The 17827-nt window shown below is 37.3% G+C and overlaps 1 protein-coding gene across 9 annotated transcripts in view; it reads left to right on the top strand.

Annotated features, from left to right (window-relative positions):
- Nucleotides 1–17827, top strand: part of RBPJ (recombination signal binding protein for immunoglobulin kappa J region) — a 115701-nt gene that overhangs the window by 57244 nt on the left and 40630 nt on the right. For all 9 annotated transcript variants that reach the window (XM_032136107.2, XM_032136112.2, XM_032136108.2 and 6 more), the window contains one exon: nt 8918–8956. In XM_032136107.2, coding sequence (XP_031991998.1) covers nt 8918–8956 — 39 coding nt within the window. The remainder of the gene's footprint in view (nt 1–8917; nt 8957–17827) is intronic.

Genomic DNA, 17827 nt, shown 5'->3' with positions numbered 1-17827 from the left:
TGAATAAACACTTGGAACCTCTTTAAAGTTTCATTGTGTTTCTCTTTGTGGAAAACCCTTAGGTTTGAAGTGATTCTTTGTTTGAGTCAGGCATGTATTTTCTAAAATGGTTTCCCTAGTGAAATTTGCTTACTGAGACATTTTTTTTCTGTAAATTCTTTACTTATCTGCCTTTCTCTGTTTTTATTTTAAGCCACTTGTATTCTAGAGTTGGTGCTTGAGTGGCCATCAGTTGATGTGTAGAGAATGCAATTTTATCTTGTATCTTGTAGTTTACCTAAGCCAAACTTAATTGGTAACACAAAACAAAACTTTGTCAAATTATATAATGCATTTTAAAGCAAAATACAATTTTTGCTGCTGCCCATTATCACTAATAATCATGTGTAGGGTGTGTGGGTTTTATGTATACACTGCGGAAGGGGAGATGAGAAATGTAGATCTAATTTCTCTTTCGAAATTGATGTTACTAACTGGGTGACTTTTTGCTGTGTGTCCTTAGTCTCCTTTAATCTGGGCCAGTTCCTCAGTTTTTTTGTTTTGTTTTGTCAACTGTTCCATAGTTGGGGTTTGTTCCTCAATTTGGCTTTGTTCCTTATGTTTAGATTCTGGTTCTGTGTTTTTGGCAGTAATAGAGTATCAGAGAAGTGATGGTGTATTCTTCTTAATGTACCATATCAGGAGGCATTTGATGTCAGTTTGTCTCATTCAGTCTTGATATATGAAATTGGAGTAGTTTGCTCAGAGTCTGATTGCCCCTCTTTTTTTGCAGCCATAGATTTAAAAAATTTCTTTTTGAGGCCGTACTTTTCATTTAAGGCTTTCATATAAGATATTAATGGAAACCCGTATTCTCACAGCTTACTTGTGCTGTCTGGACAGTGGGGCTTGTGTTAGAGATTTAACCCAGGGGAATCCCTCTCCAGGTATGGATATTTGGAAAGACATTAACCAAACCTGGAAACAATATTGGAGGTACCTAAAAATCCAGATGCTGAGGGTGGCTGCAGTTGATGCTGTTAGTTACCCTCATTTAGATCTTTTCATTCTTCCTGCTCTTTACATAAACTGCTGGCAGAGTGTTACAGAGAAGTTCATTGGTGTTTTTTTTTTTTAATTGAAAAAGGTAGAATAAAAGGACTTTTAAAAATTAAGTAAATGAGGCTGAGTGTGGTGGCTCAGGCCTGTAATCCCAGTACTTTGGGAGGCCGAGGCAGGTATATCACCTGAGGTCAGGAGTTCAAGACCAGACTGGCAAATATGGTGAAACCCTATCTCTACAAAAATACAAAAATTAGCTGGGCATAATGGTGGGTGCCTGTAATCCCAGCTACTTGGGAGGCTGAGGCAGGAGAATTGCTTGAACCCAGGAGATGGAGGTTGCAGTGAGCCAAGATTGTGCCATTGCACTCTAGCCTGGGCGACGGAGTGAGACTCTCCGTCTCAATAAAATAAATAAATTAAATAAAATAAGAAAATGGTGCTTTTCAGATGTTTCTATACAGCAAACGTAATGAGAAGGAAGTACATTTCTTCACCTAAAGTGGCCAGTTGCATGGCATGACTTTGAAATCTACCCCATAGGATGTGGGTTTTTTTGTTTGTTTGTTTGTTTTTTGCCACCAGGTCTCACTCTTGTTGCCCAGGCTGGAGTACAGTGCTGGGATCATAGCTCACTGCATCCTGGTACTCCTGGGCTCAAGCAATCCTCCCGCCTCTCAAGCAGTCCTCCCGCCTCAGCCTCCTAAGTAGCTGGGACCACAGGTGTGCAACACTGTATTAGTTTGTTCTCACACTGCTATAAAGAACTGCTTGAGACTGAATAATGTATAAAGAAAAGAGATTTAATTGCCTCAGTTCAGCATGGCTGGGGAGGCCTCAGGAAACTTAGAAGCATTGCAGAAGGCAAAGGAAAGACAAGTACCTTCTTCACAAAGCTGCAGGAAAAAGAGCATGTGTGGAGAAGGAACAGTCAAACATATAAAATCATTAGATCTCATGAGAACCCACTCACTATCATGAGAACAGTGTGGGGGAACCGCCCCCATGATCACCTGCTACCAGGTTCCTCCCTTGACACATGGGGATTATGGGGATTACAATTCAAGAGATTTGGGTAAGAACACAGAGACAAACCGTATCAACCACCACACTTGCCTAATTTTTAATATTTTTGTAGAGATGGGGGTCTTGCTTTATTGCCCAAGGCTGGTCTTGAACTCTTGGCTTCAAGTGATTCTCCTGACTTGGCCTCCCAAAGTGCTGAGATTACAGGTGTGAGCCATAGTGCGTAAGAAACATCTTATAGGATGTTTCTTCATTAAAAACATGGTTAATAGATGAGATTGTCCAGAACACATCTTGCTTTGATCACCTTTGTTACTGTGGCCAAGGACAACTTGTGATACCTAGCCAAGTTTCAAGCAGCATTGCCATTAAATGTGGTTTTTAAGGTAAGAGCAGGTTTGAAACTAGAAATTGAAGTAGGGCAAAGGCTGACATAGTGTCTTACTCTTCCTTGTATAACTTAAGCTGTTTTCTGCACCTGTGGGTGGAGAATGAGTAAACTTTTAAAAGTAAAATTACATATTTATTTAATAATGTATTTTCAAATATTAACCTCTTCAATCATATTCAATAGGTACAATATTTAAGTAGTTTCTGAATGTTTTGTTTTTATAAATTGTATAGGTGAACGTCTGTGAAGTTACATCATTGTTCATTTGTCGTAATAGCATATTAGGTCCATAAGGAGATAAATTTGTGTGTCTTGTTCATTGATGTATACCAGTTACCTATAATTGTCCCCCTACTCAAGGTGCTCAATACTATTTGGTGAATGAGCAAATCTGGACACAAGGAGCAAAAGTAGTCTTCCAATGAGCCTGTTATGTATTTTTTTGTGTGTGTAAATTACTAAGCAGCTTCTTAGTATCATTTAACTTTTCATAGTATTTGTTATCATAGAATATAGTAATAATGTATATCACCTATTTGTTTTCTTCTTCTGCTTCATATTTGCCTTGGGGGTATGGATCAAGTGGCCTATTTTTTCTCCAATCAAATGTTGCTTCATGGTTCAGAAATCCCAGTACTTTTGAGCTGCCTAAAATTTATATACGGTTTACAGCAGATTGGTATAACATTTAGTTTAATTATGAGTTTGGATTGTTGATGCTTTTTTAAAACTTCTCTCCAGCACATACTTCACCATGTTTCTTGTCTTAATTAATTTTAATCCCATTATTTTATCTCATTTTCTGTGTTAAATAGAAGATTTGTGAAATAGAGAAAAATAAATTACTTCTAGTTTCACAACCCAAGGGCAAGTAGGGTGTCCCTGTGAGCTTGTTTTTTTCAGCCAGCTATGTTTTTCAAATTAAAGTTCTACTAGTGTTACTAGACAGCATTCTAGATAGATTAAATTTTTGCTTTTTGTTTTTTTGGTAGCAGTGTAATTACTATATTTTTCTGTATTCAAAAAAGTTTTTTCTTGTTTTTTTTTTCTTCTGTGATTTTTGAATTGGTTTTCTTATGTGAAGCATCTGTTAGCCAGAAACGGTGTTAAGATGGTGTAGTTTGATAACTTTTATCACATTTGTCCTCAATACATTTGTGGTCATATTCACCTATCTATTTAAGGAAGTATATAGAAGCAAATGTATGTGGTTTGGGAGAAAACAATACCTCCTCTGTGAGCAAAACAGAAGTATATATATTAATGTGTATGCAGGTTTTTAACTTACTTGAAAATTCTAATGGGTTGGAGGATATGTGGGAACCTCAATACTATTTACAGGTAGGAAGCACTATGTTTAGCGATAGATTGCAGCTTAAAAAAAATCTCATACTTCCAGGTGTATGAAATCAGATTTACCTACACTAACTAGCATTTTCCCCAGCTGTTCTTACTTTGAATATAAAATCATTGTTTTCTTAGAAGAGGAAAGCTAGTGAAATTAAAGTAAAATGAATTTGCTAGTTTTAAATTTTTACTTATGACATATATGTGGTGAAGAATGTAAATTTTCTTGAGCCTTACTGGGTGGTGATGGTAAGCAAATGTTTTCTTTGTTCCCACTATCAGTCTGAGGGAAAAATATACAGAACATAGAGCGAGAAGGAAAGGGCATTTTACAAATCAACTATATCCTGGTTCATTTTTGCTTTTTGTTGTTGTTGTTGTTGTTGTTAAAGCCCAGAATCATAACTTTTTTCCTTTAAATGTATGCCAGCATTATTACATTTAATTAAAACTAGATTTTATATAGTATGCAGAAAATTTGAGAATCCTACTCATGCAAATGAGATATTGACAGTCTATACTTAGCAAAAAGATAAATTGGGTAGTAGCAGCGATTCTTTGTTACAATGAGGAATTAACTCATTTCATGGAGTTAAAAGGGTCCCTAGACATGTAAGGATTGATTTTTTTTCCATTATTAAATACACCATATACCTATTATCAAAAATGTTTTACATAATAATTGCCTATACATGGTTGGTCCAACTTATTTCTGGTTTGATTCTCAACAAGATCATGTCAGTAGACACCTTATTTTTAAAATAGAGTGCAAATAAAGATAAAAATGTGTACCTTCTTTTCCAGTGTCCCTGTTGCAAGATGGAGAGACAGTATAATCAGTTATTGATTTATAATTCATTAAATTATAATCAATCTGTGAGTAATTGATAGCTGACTGCTGTCATTCTGCTGAGAAGTGATTATTTTGGTTGCAAAAAATAAATATTACATTATGAATTTTGTTTAATCAAATTAGTAGTGGAAGTGGACTTTGGTAAGTGCAGGATGCATGTAGTACCTTAGCGTAACTTGACAGTTTTTAATGTGTATCCCTATGGAGATTTATTAAATAATTAGAATTTAGTTTGATTGTGACCTCAGAATTATGCATTGTCTTTTTTTGTTTTATTTTGTTGTGTTTGAGATAGGGTCTCAATCCTGTTGCCCAGGCTGGAGTGCAGTGGCTCAATCACAACTCACTGCAGCCTCCATTCCCAGGCTCAGGTGATCCTCTCACTTCAGCCTCCAAGTAGCTGGGACTACAGACTCCAGCTGCTACACCCAGCTATTTTTTGTATTTTTAGAAGAGACGGGGTTTTGCTATGTTATCCAGGCTGGTCTTGAACTCCTGCACTCAAGCAGTCCACCCACCTTGGCCTCCCAAAGTGTTGAGATTACAGGCATGAGCTCTTGCGCCCAGCCAGAATTATGCATTGTCAACCTGCCTTATTCCTTTTGAGTTTTTTTCAGAAAACTAATTTTCTTATTCTTTCTGTACTCCAATATATACAGTAACCATTAGCTTTAATGAGATAAATAGGAATGTGATTGCATATGCATTAGAAGGATCAGGATTGCATGCAACTAATAGAGATGTCTTATTATATACAGAAGAAGCAATTTGATCTTAGTAACATTTATGAGATTTCTAGCCTTAGGATAGCACCTAGAAGGATGTATCGTTTTGTGTAAAATGCTGTCCAGACTCAACAGGCAAATATATTGAGCTCTTCTGCACATATTTTCTGTGGGGCAGGAGTGTTGTTGCACAGGTGTGTTTTGTAATTGTCAACTTGATCTAATGGGCATTTCCAAAAAAGGACTTAGATATTTAAATTAATATTTACTTGTTAATCTAATATTGACAGAATTTCAGAGCATCAAGGAGAAAAATTTACAGTTGAATTTTGAGTGCGATGAATCTCTTACTAGTCATGTAATAAACCTGTGTTAGAGCCTGTGTTACATACATCCCAAAGGGCACTTGCTGGTTACATATTTAGTATTTGTAGCTGGTATGATGGGTGGCAGCATCATTAAAATGCTTTATCTCATTTGTTAACTGTGTGTCTCTAAAATTTTTACCATTTTAAGCCTTAGGTGGAATTTGGTCATACCTCACTTTGCCTCTCTTTATAAAGTATAATACTGCATATTCACATATGTATAAATATCTATATCTAAAGAAGTATCTTAAAGAGTATCTTAAACTTTTTGGCTTTTGTAAACTATTCTGTATGTAACCTTTAATGCAGTTTTATTGTAATCATATGCTACAGTGGTACATTTAATCAGTGTAAAAAATTTTTTTGTAGAAAAAGATTCAGATTTTTGCATTTAATTCCATAGCTGGAATTCATGGGTTGATCAGTAGTTCAGTGTTTTGAAATCTGTGTTCCTCAGCCACTTTGCTGGTGTTACCAGTAAAACATTGTGTTTTGTTTCTTTCTTTGTTTTTGAGACAGGGTCTTGCTCTGTCATCCAGGCTAGAGTGGAGTGGTGCGATCTCAGCTCACTGCAGCCTCGACTTCCTGGACTCAAGTGATCCTCTTACCTCAGCCTCCTGAGTACCTGGGATTAGGGGCTCACGCCACCATGCCAGGCTAATTTTTGTACTTTTTGTAGAGACAGGGTTTCACCATGTCTCAAATTCCTGCAATCAAAACAATCCACCCACCTTGGCCTCCCAAAGTGCTAGGATTACAGGCATGAGCTACCATGCCATGCCTTGTTTCTTGATTTTAGAAATTGAGTATCATGTGGGATAAAATCAAACAGAACTAATTATAAATCATTCTTCTTTCAAAACTTGGGTTATTTGCCCATTTTTTGTGCTATTTCAATTAAAGCCATTTTTCAATATTTTAGGTTTAATGAAAATACTAGCCGGGTGCAGTGGCTCACGCCTGTAATCCCAGCACTTTGGGAGGCTGAGGCGGGCGGATCACAAGGTCAGGAGATCGAGACCATCCTGGATAACACTGTGAAACCCCGTCTCTACTAAAAAAAATACGAAAAATTAGCCGGGCGTGGTGGCGGGCGCCTGTGGTCCCAGCTACATGGGAGGCTGAGGCAGGAGAATGGCATGAACCCAGGAGGCAGAGCTTGCAGTGAGCAGAGATGCGCCACTGCACTCCAGCCTGGGAGACAGAGCAAGACTCCATCTCAAAAAAAAAAAAAAAACAAAACTAAGATATTCCACTCACAGATGCTTAATTGCTTGTGAATTATCAATTCATAAACAGTATCTTAGGACAAATGAATTAAATGGGATCCTATGACTTTTATAATCAAAGTTAATAATCTTGTGGGACATTACAAATACAGTAGAGAAATCTTTAAGTCAAATAAGACTTCATACCCTATAACAGTGTTTATAAACAAGTTACTTAACTCTTTATAATTGTAGTCTTGCTTCGAGGTCTTTTTCAAGTGCTGTGCTTTCACTGTCTCAGAAGTTTACCCTTCCTGTTTCAGAGGAAATAACAGGGTATCAGATAGAAACCACAGTTTATTCTTCATATACTTATTTATCTCTATTAAAATCATATTTAGTTCCTTTAGTTATTTTGGCTTAACTACTTATAGCTAAAAACAATAATAATTACTAGCTATTATTGAGTATTTACTGTGTTTCAGGCACTATTCCCTATTCTCCTCTCCCCTCTCGCTTCTCCCCTCCTGCCTCTTGCCTCTTGCCTCTCCCCTCTCGCCTCTCGCCTCTCGCCTCTCCCCTCTCTCCTCCCCTCTCCCCTCCTCTCTCCTTCCCTCCCCCCTTTCCTGTCCTCCGCCTTTTCCTTTCCTCTCCTCTTTCCTTTTTTTGATGGAGTCCTGCTCTGTCTCTCACGCTGGAGTGCAGTGGCGCGATCTTGGCTCACTGCAACCACTGCCTCCTGGGTTCAAGTGATTCTCCTGCCTCAGCCTCCCAAGTAGCTGGGATTACAGGCGCACGCCACCACACCCGGCTAATTTTTATGTTTTTAGTAGAGGCAGGGTTTCACCATGTTGGCCAGGCTGGTCTCGTACTCCTGACCTCAGGTGATCTGCCTGCCTCGGCCTCCCAAAGCACTGGGATTACAGGTGTGAGCCACTGCGCCCAGCCTTATGTGTTTTCTATATATTAATTAATATGTTTAATTCCTTCAACAACTCTTTGAGGTAAGCACAGTCACTGTGTCCTTTTTACAGATGAGGAAACAGGTCTAGAAAGTCAAGTAACTTCAGGGTTACACAGCAAGTAAATACTGAATCATGGATTTGAACCCAGCCAATCTTACTCTAGAGTCTTTCTCTTAACTGCCATGTTGTACTCCAGTTCCAGCCCGAATTGTGCTTTCTTGCCTTTGCTCTTGGTTTTCTCTTTGCTCTCTCCCAACCAGTTGAAATGCTTCTATGTTAGGCCATTTTAAAAATAGGCAAATTAAATAGTTAAAATCTAGGAAGTCTCATCTCTGCCTAATGCTTAATTACTTTGTGACATTGGGCTTGTTGCTTTTTACATTTTTTAAATGAAGCCTATGTATACCCAATAGAATTTTCTTTTTCTTTTTCTTTTCTTTTCTTTTCTTTCTTTTTTTTTTTTTTTTTTTTTTTGAGACGGAGTCTTGCTGTGTCATCCAGGCTGGAGTGCAGTGGCACAGTCATGACTCACTGCACCCTTGAACCCTTGGGCTCAGTCTCTTGTCCCACTTCAGCCTCCTGAGTGGCTGCAACTACAGGCAAGCACCACACCACCAGGCTAATAGAATTATTTTATAATGATTACATAGGGTATATAACAAATGTGTAGCATAGTGCCTGACACATGATAAACTTTGTGAGGGTCTTTGGCTAGTTGTTTTATTGGTATGTTGTCTCTAAAAGATACATCTAATCAGTGTGTTACCTGTTCAGAGTGCGTTTGTAAGGCTTACTTAGGGCGTGTTGTTGGCATGTTTAAATGTGTGTTTTGTAATTTTGGGATACAAATGCTTACCAGAGGATTTCTGTCTTCATGTTCTTCAGTGAGGTTGAAGTATAAGTCATAAAAGATTTTATGATGCCTGAAAAGCTTTCTGTAGAGTGTGTCATACGGCTTACTTAACTTTATTTTCTTTATTTTTTTTTTTCCAGGAAATTTGGTGAGCGGCCTCCACCTAAACGACTTACTAGGTGAGTATTATATTAGTCAGCTTTTTACACATACATTTTATGAAAGTATAAATCCTATTGTTTTAGATATTATATTAATAGATACCCTTGAAGTCATTCAAATATTACTATCTAGAGCATAAACTTATTCTCAAACTTCCTTTCCCTCATCTCTCCTCCCCTCCCTCACCAAAAACAGGAACAAAAGGATATAGTTGAAAAGGGAAAATGAAACCTTTCTTAGAGTTAGTCTTGAGTCTTATGTAGTGAATACAACATGGACAGCAGTGCAGGTAGCTTTCTATATCTAGCTATGGTTAGCCCATCACAATTTGTTGATTGCAGGTAAGATTTGAAAGTAAATGCTTTTAGGAAAGAATTTTAAGGAAAACAATTTTTACCCATTTTAAGAAAACACACGTTTTATCTATTTTTAATGAGTGTAAGTTGTACAATATACATTTTAATTATGAATGTTAAAAGTATTGGTCTTGAAAATGATTTTTAAAATTTCCAGCAGCCAGAATTGTAAAATAAAGAGACCTAGTTCTATGGCCATGTCCTAGAGTCGATGCAAACCTTGTGTTATTAGCAGTTTATTTTTGGTGTCGTTCAAGAAAATGATATATATATATATGTATATGTCTGTCCTTTTTCTTCATAAACTCAACAGAGATCACACTCTATCATTGTTCTACACCTTTTAATGCCACTTAACAGTACATCTTCTACCTTGATATTTCCCCTTAATGGCTCCATGGTTTTTCATAGTTTTCATACCACTTTTATATTTCACATTGATGACCATTTAGGTTATTTCCAAATTATTGCTATTATTTTAAAAAGCTGTTACACTTAAAGAACGATGGGGACCTACAGAAGGATACAAAGGACAGTTTGAAGGGGAAATCTGGGACACTTTGGTTATCAAGATAAATAATAATAGTAATAGATTAAAACCCATGTAATAAAACAACAGCTTAGAAGTCTATACTGAGATAATTAATCTCAGGATAAATATTATTTATATAAATAAAAATCACTCATAATTAATAAATGGGGCAAAGACGTTAGCTTTTCCTTACAGACGCATGTCGCCTAATAAATGTAGAAGGACAAAAACCTGGACAAAATATGTAAAAACAGTTTTCCAGGTATTGAACATTAGGTATAGAAGGATAAGTGATTCCTGAGAAACTGAGAGTCCACAGAGGGCAAGACAGCAGGGCTGCAAAGTGGAGAGGAATTAACTGTATAAGGAGGTCCAGAGATCTACAGAGGTTTCTTTTCAGTCTTCAGCTGCATATTGATCAGCATGCGTGTGTAAGAAAACTACTCCGTGGTGGGGATTGGGGAAAAATATCCCAAAAAATCAGAGGAAACAATTTCTAAAGTTCACTTAGGGCTATGAATTGTGCCTGTTAACAGTAGCCAGAGTGGAAAAATCTCATAATTTATAGGGCATTCGCTAGAGTGCTCAGAAGGGTTTTGTTTCAGTAGTGATATAAAATTGGGTCCAGGCATGATGCTCTGTTTTCACCTGACAAACTTAAAGAAGGATTGAAAGGATCAAACTTAATTGTGTACCAGAACAAAGCTCAAGAATATAGGAATAGAAAAATATCCAGCACTCCCTCAGAAAGGCAAAATCAAAATATACCAGTCATACAAAGGAGCAAGAAAATATCCATAACAAGAAAAATCAGTGAATCAAAACCAACCCAGAAATGACACAGATGATAGAATTATTAGATAAGAACATTAAAACAGTATTTTTTTTTTGTTTTTTGTAGAGACAGGGTCTCACTATGTTGCCCAGGCTCGTCTTGAACTCTTGGCTTCAAACAATCCTCCTGCTTCCTTGGCCTTCCAAAATGCTGGGATTGCAGGTGTGATCCACGGTGCCCAGCCTAAAACAGTTATTATATTTGTGTTCTGTATGTCCAAGATGTCAAGATCAAGAGCTAGGAAACTTTAAAGGGTCAGTTGGTACATATTTTAGGTTTTGTTGCCCATATAACCTCTATCATACTACTCACCTCTGTTGTAGCACAAAAGCAGCAATAGACCATATGTAAACAATTAGAGTGTCTGTACAGTGAAGTATAGCTTTATTTGTAAAATGGGTGGTGGATAGGATTTGGCCTACAGACTGTAATTAGTAGATACCTGAGCTAGAGGAGAGGTTAAATAGAGACATAGAAGATTGTGCGCACACACACACACACACACACACACTCTCTCTCTCTCTCTCAAATTAAATCTCTAAAGATGAAGAGTACAATATTTAAGGTGGAAAAGTACACTTGGGATTAATTTTGGAATGGACAAAGAGGAGATTAGTAAACATGAAGACATAGCAATAGATACTATCTAAAATGAAGCACACAAAAAGTCTGAAAAAAGTGGTGAGCATTAGTGAGCCATGGTTTATTGTCAGGTGACCTCATATATATGTAGTTAGTCATAGTAGGAAGAGTATGACTAAAACAATATATGAAGAAATAATGGCAAAAATGTTCTAACTGGAAAATTAGTGAAAACTAAAACCACAGATCTAAGCCAGGTGCTGTGGTTCACGCATGTAATCCCAGTACTTTGGGAAGCTGAGGCGGGCAGATCTCTTGAGCTTAGGAGTTCAAGATCAGCATGGGCAACATGGTGAAACCATGTCTGTACCAGAAAGTTAGAAAAAAAAAAAAGTTAGCTAGGAGTTGTGGCACGTGCCTGTAGTCCCAGCTGCTTGGGAGACTGAGGGTGGGAGGATCACTTGAGCCCAGGAGACGGAGGTTGCAGTGAGCCGAGATCACACCACTGCACTCCAGCCTGGGTGACAGAGTAAGACCCCATCTAAAAAAAAATCAGTTAATCCTGAGTACAGAAACCACCCAGAAGCACTTTATAATCAAATTGATTAAAGTCAGTGATAAAGAAAAAAACAACAGAAAATAAAAGACAAATTATGCACAAAGGAACAGAGAGGATGACAGCAGGTTTTTCATCTGAAACCATGCTATGGATAAGACAGAGCAAGTGCTTTGAAGTGCTCAAGGGGGACCTATACTTGTCAACCTAGAATTCTATACCCAGTAGATACATACCGTTTTAGGCATATTAGAAGTTGAAAGAATTTATTGCAAATAGGACTTAGCTACAGTGTTAAATTCTTCAAGCAGAAGGATGATCATACTAGATAGAAATCCGATTCTGTACAAATTACCAATATCAAGAACAAGAAAGGTGATATCACTATAGAGTCACAGATGTTTGAAGGATAATTAAGTTAATATTATACTTAACTTTTTGCCAATAATATTCAACTTTTGAAGAAATGCACACAATTTCTTTAAACTAGCAAACTACCAAAGCTTACTCAAGAAGAAAGAGGTAACTTGAATAGTCCTATATTTAAGGAAATTGAACTTATTAACCTGACAAAACTGCTGGCCCAGATGGCTTCACTGTTGAATTCTACTATATATTTAAGAAAAAAATTATCTCAATTCCATACATACTCTTTCAGAAAATTGGAAAGCAGGACATACTTCTCAGTTCATTCTGTGAGCATAGCATTACCCTGTTGCAAAAAGTAGGCAAGACATTACAAGAAAATGAAATTACTGTCCAGTATCCCTTGTGAACATAGTTATAAAAGTCTTAACAAATTTTCAAATGGAATCCAACAATGTATTAAGGGGATGATACATCTTGACCTAGTGAGCTTTATCTCAGGAATGGAAAACAATTCATGCAATTCAGTATATTAATAGAACAAAAAAGGAAAATCATATAGGTATCTCGGGATTTAGAAAAAGCTTTTGACATCCATTTTTAATAGAAATTCTCAGCAAACTTGGAATAAAAGAGAATTTCCTCATCATAGCGTGCCTATGAAAAAACTACATTTAACAACATGCTGATTGGTGAAACACTGAATGTTTTTCTTCTAACATCAGGAACAACACAAGGATGTCTGCTTTCACAGATTTCATTTAACATTGTCTTTTGAGGTACTATAAGGCCAGAAAAAGAAATAAAAAACGTCTGGATGGGAAAGAAAGAAGGGAAACTGTCTTTATTTGCAGATATCATGATCATCTGTATAGAAAATTCTGCGGAATCTTGCTACTAGAACTGATAAGTGAGTTTAGCAAGGTAGTAGGATACATGATTAACATACACAACTAAATTGTGTATACTAACGAGCAATGGGAAATTGAAATTTGAAAGCAATACAATTTACACAGTAGTATAAAAATATATGTAATTTCTCGGGAAAAGTCTGACAAAAGGTGCAAAAACTCTACACTGAAGACTACCAAACATTACTGGGAGAACTTGAAGTCCTAATTAAATGTTCTTCAGGTAGAAGACCTAATATTGTTGAAATGGGCTGGGTGTGATGGTTCACGCCTATAATCTCAGCACATTGAAAGGCCAAGGTGTGAGGATCACTTAAGGCTAGGAGTTTGAAACCAGCTTGGGCAACAAAGTGAAACCTTGTCTCTACAAATAATAAAAAAAATTAGCTGGGCATGTTGGCACGTGCCTGTGGTCCCAGCTACATTGGGAAGCTGAGGCAGGAGGATTGCCTGAGCCCAGGAGGTTAAGGCTGCAGTGATCCATGTTTGTGCCCCTGCACTCCAGCCTAGATGACAGAGCAAGACCCTGTCTCAAATAAATATATATATGGTTAAAATGTCAGTTCTTCTCAAATTGATCCTGTGGATTCAACACAATCACAGTCAAAATCTCAGCAGGCTTTTTTGTAACAGTTGACAAGCTGTTTCTAAAATTTATATAGAAATGCAAACAACCTTGAAAAAAAGCAAAAAGAACTTACACTGCCTGGTTTCAAAACTTACTATAAAGCTATGGTAATTTAAAGTATTGTATTGGCATAAAGATAGCTAAGTAGACCATTGTGACAGAATAGTGGCCAGAAATAGTTCTTCAGATATATGGTCAGTTGCTTTCCAGTCAAGGTGCAAAGGCAATTTAGCTAGATTTTTTTTAAATGATAGTCTTTCTAACAGTTGATTGTAGAACAATTGGATATCCATTGCTCCTTCAATCTGCCCCCCCATACACAAAGTAACTACAGTCTATACACAGTACCATATTTAAAAAATAGCTAAATGTAGACCTAAATGTAAAACTTTTTTTTTTTCATTTTTTGTAGATTAATGTTTTGAAATACAATTGTATCATTTGGCAAGGTTTTGTTAAAGTCTACATAAATACAATTAGGAACGTATACAAAATAAACAATCCTAAATGTAAAACTTTAAAGTGTACAGCTTTTAGAAGAAAACAGGAGAAAATGTTGTTTATTAGGCTAACATTTCTTAGACACTAAAACACAATCTGTGGAAGAAATTGATAAATTTTACTTCATTAAAATAAAGAACAAAGATGAAAAGGACTCTGAAAAGTAAATCATAAGGAAACAATCCATTTTTAAAGGGCGGAAATGGTCTGAACAGATACTAATCCAAAGAATGTGTGAATGTAACAAATACCCATTAAGGAAGTGCAAGTTAAGACTACAGTGAGTGTGTTAGTCCCACTGGTTTGCTGTAACAGTGTACCATTAACTGGGTGGCTTCTAAACCACAAATTTATGGCTCATAATTCTGGAGGCTGGGAAGTCTAAGATTAAGACACCAGTGTGTTTGATGTCTGTTGGGAGATGCTTCCTGGTTGATAGATGGCCGTCATCTTTATGTGTCCTCACATGGCAGGAGGGACAAGGGCACTGATCCTATTCTTGAAGGCTCCATCCTCATGACCTCATCACCTCCCAGATGCCCCACCTCCTATTAGGTTTCAACGTAAGAATTTTGGGGGGACACATACACTTTCTAGGAGTTAGTTACTATTAATACTATATACCTGTTAAAATGTCTGAAATTTAAAGGACTCATAATGGGAACAGTTAGTACTTTCATACACTGGCAGTGGGTATATAAAGTGGTACAATAATTTTAGAAAATAATTTAGCACTTTCTTAAAATGTTAAACCTCTACCATATGGCCTAGTTATTCCATTCCTACATATTTAATCAAGGAAAATGAAAACATCTGAATACAAAGCCCTGAACACAAATGTTCATGTTAGCTTTAGTTGTAGTAGTCACACATGCATAACCCCAATATCCAGCAACAGGTGAGTGGATCAACAAATTGTAGTGTATTCTACAGTGAATTTCTATTAAGCAGTAAAAAAGAAATGAACTTGATACATGCAACAACATAGATGGATCTTAAAATCATTATACTCAGCCGGGCGTGGTGGCTCACGCTTGTAATCCCAGCACTTTGGGAGGCCGAGGCAGGCGGATCACGAGGTCAGGAGATCGAGACCACGGTGAAACCCCATCTCTACTAAAAATACAAAAAATTAGCCGGGCGTGGTGGCGGGCGCCTGTAGTCCCAGCTACTCGGAGAGGCTGAGGCAGGAGAATGGCGTGAACCCTGGAGGCGGAGCTTGCAGTGAGCCGAGATTGCGCCACTGCACTCCAGCCTGGGCGACAGAGCGAGACTCCGTCTCCAAAAAAAAAAAAAAAAAAAAAAATCATTATACTCAATTTTCTAAATATATCAGGAAAAAAGAATATGTACTGCGTGATTCCACTTACATAGAATTATAGAAAATGCAAACTGATCTGTACTGACAAAAAGTAGATCAGTGGTTTCCTGGGGATAGGGAGAGGCAGGAGGAAAGATTACAAAAAGGCAGAAAGGAAACTCACAATTGTGAATACCTTTATTTTGATTTTGGTGATGGTGTATATACATGCCAAAACTTGTCACATTGCACACTTTAAATAAGTGTATTTTATTATATTTCAATTAAATCTCAATAAAGGTGTTAAAAACGTAGAAGCTTTTATACTTGAAAAATATTCTGAAATATTCTGAAAGGGATTATTGTATCTTCTTGGGAAAATTCAGGTAAGTTTTTTTTGTTTTTTGTTTTGTTTTGTTTTGTTTTGTTTGAGACAGAGTCTGGCTCTGTTGCCCAGGCTAGAGTACAGGTGCCTGCCACCATGCCCAGCTAATTTTTAATTTTTAGTAGAGTTGGGGTTTCACTGTGTTGGCCAGGCTGGTCTCGAACTCCTGACCTCGAGTGATCCGCCTGCCTTCGCTTCCCAAAGTGCTGGGATTACAGGTGTGAGCCACCATGCCTGGCTTCAGGTAAGTTTTATTTCTTTGTAAATCTCTGAAAGAAAGCAAACTACAGATTTATATTGTTTATTATTGAAGCTAAAATAAGGCAAATTTAGCAAAAAGTTTGTATAACAGCAAATGGAAATGTAAAATCAATGACCAAATCTGTGATAAAATTTTATTTTATTAAGCACAAACTTGGAAATCAGAAATTTTCCCCTTTGATAATATAATTTTAGGTACCATCTGGCCTTTTTTTGTTTTGTTTTGAGAGACAAAGTCTGGCTTTATCACCCAGGCTATAAGCACAGTGGTGTGATATTGGCTCACTGCAACCTCTGCCTCCCAGATTCAAGCCAGCCTCCCACCTCAGCCTCCTGAGTAGCTGGGACTACAGGTGCACACAACCATGCCTGGCTAATTTTTATATTTTTTGTAGAGACAGGATTTCCCCATATGGCCCAGGCTAGTCTTGAACTCCTAAGCTCAAGTGATCCCCCTGCCTCGGCCTCCCAAAATGCTGGGATTACAGGCGAGAGCCACCATACCCTGCCTTGAGAATGCTTTTTAAAATGTTTTTTTTCCTCCATTTCTCCTTTAAAGAATATTCAAGTTAGGAAAATTTTAGTATCTTTTATTTTATTTGATGAGAAATATTTTAACATTTTTTCTCTCCATTGGGGTGCAGAGAGTTTAAAATTGGGCAGATTTTATTCCTTAAAAAATCTTTGAAACACTATTCTTACTCCCATTTTCCAAATTAAGCAATATTGAAAAAGCATCCTGTTGTGAAGGTCATCTTTTAGATAGTGTTCTAAACATAGTTCTGCCTACACAAGAGTTTAAACTTTTGATTAAGGCTTGTTAATAATATATACTATTCAGTGTTACTATGGATTCATTTTTTTTTTTTTTTTTAGAGAATGGAGTCTCACTCTGTTACCCAGGCTGGAGTGCAGTGGTGCAATCTCTGCTCACTGCAAGCTCTGCTTCCCGGGTTCATGCCATTCTCCTGCCTCAGCCTCCCGAGTAGCTGGGACTACAGGTGCCCGCCACCACACCCAGCTAATTTTTTGTATTTTTAGTAGAGACAGGGTTTCACCGTGTTAGTCAGGATGGTCTTGATCTCCTGACCTTGTGATCCACCTGCCTTGGCCTCCCAAAGTGCTGGGATTACAGGCGTGAGCCACCACGCCCGGCCTGGATTCACTTTAAAAAAAAAAATTACATTCTTTCAGGATGTATATTATAGGAATAGAGTGTTGGCTTTTAAGGATGTCCCAATCTCTTGAAATACTCCCTTTAATATGGCCCACAAGTATAACTTGTCAATTAAAAAAAAAAAAAAAACCAAATAGAATAATCAGATGTTATACTAATGCATAGAACAATTATTCTTGTATTGTTGAGGCTTTTAGAGCCTCAAATCATTTTGTCATTTAGAGCCTGAAAATCTTAGTTGCAATGCAGTTAGGCATTGGTCTTCAGGAGTGCTTAGTGTGTCGAATGGAGGTGCCTGTTTCTTAGATAAGAGTAGGCCTGAGCTCTGAAGTGCTTTTTTTAAAAAAGAGATATTACTCGACTTAATACTCTGTTGTACTAAGTGACTCTGCTCTGTTGTTAACCAAAAGGTAAGACTGGAATCCTGAAGACTTCTAAAGAAGGTAGTCTTAACCTTCTCCCCTACAACACTCCAGACTAGTAGCCATTAACTCATGC

This window comes from Hylobates moloch, unplaced genomic scaffold (assembly GCF_009828535.3).
Source record: "Hylobates moloch isolate HMO894 unplaced genomic scaffold, HMol_V3 SCAFFOLD_17, whole genome shotgun sequence".
Classification (NCBI taxonomy): domain Eukaryota; kingdom Metazoa; phylum Chordata; class Mammalia; order Primates; family Hylobatidae; genus Hylobates; species Hylobates moloch.
This window is presented reverse-complemented; position numbering and strand designations above follow the sequence as displayed.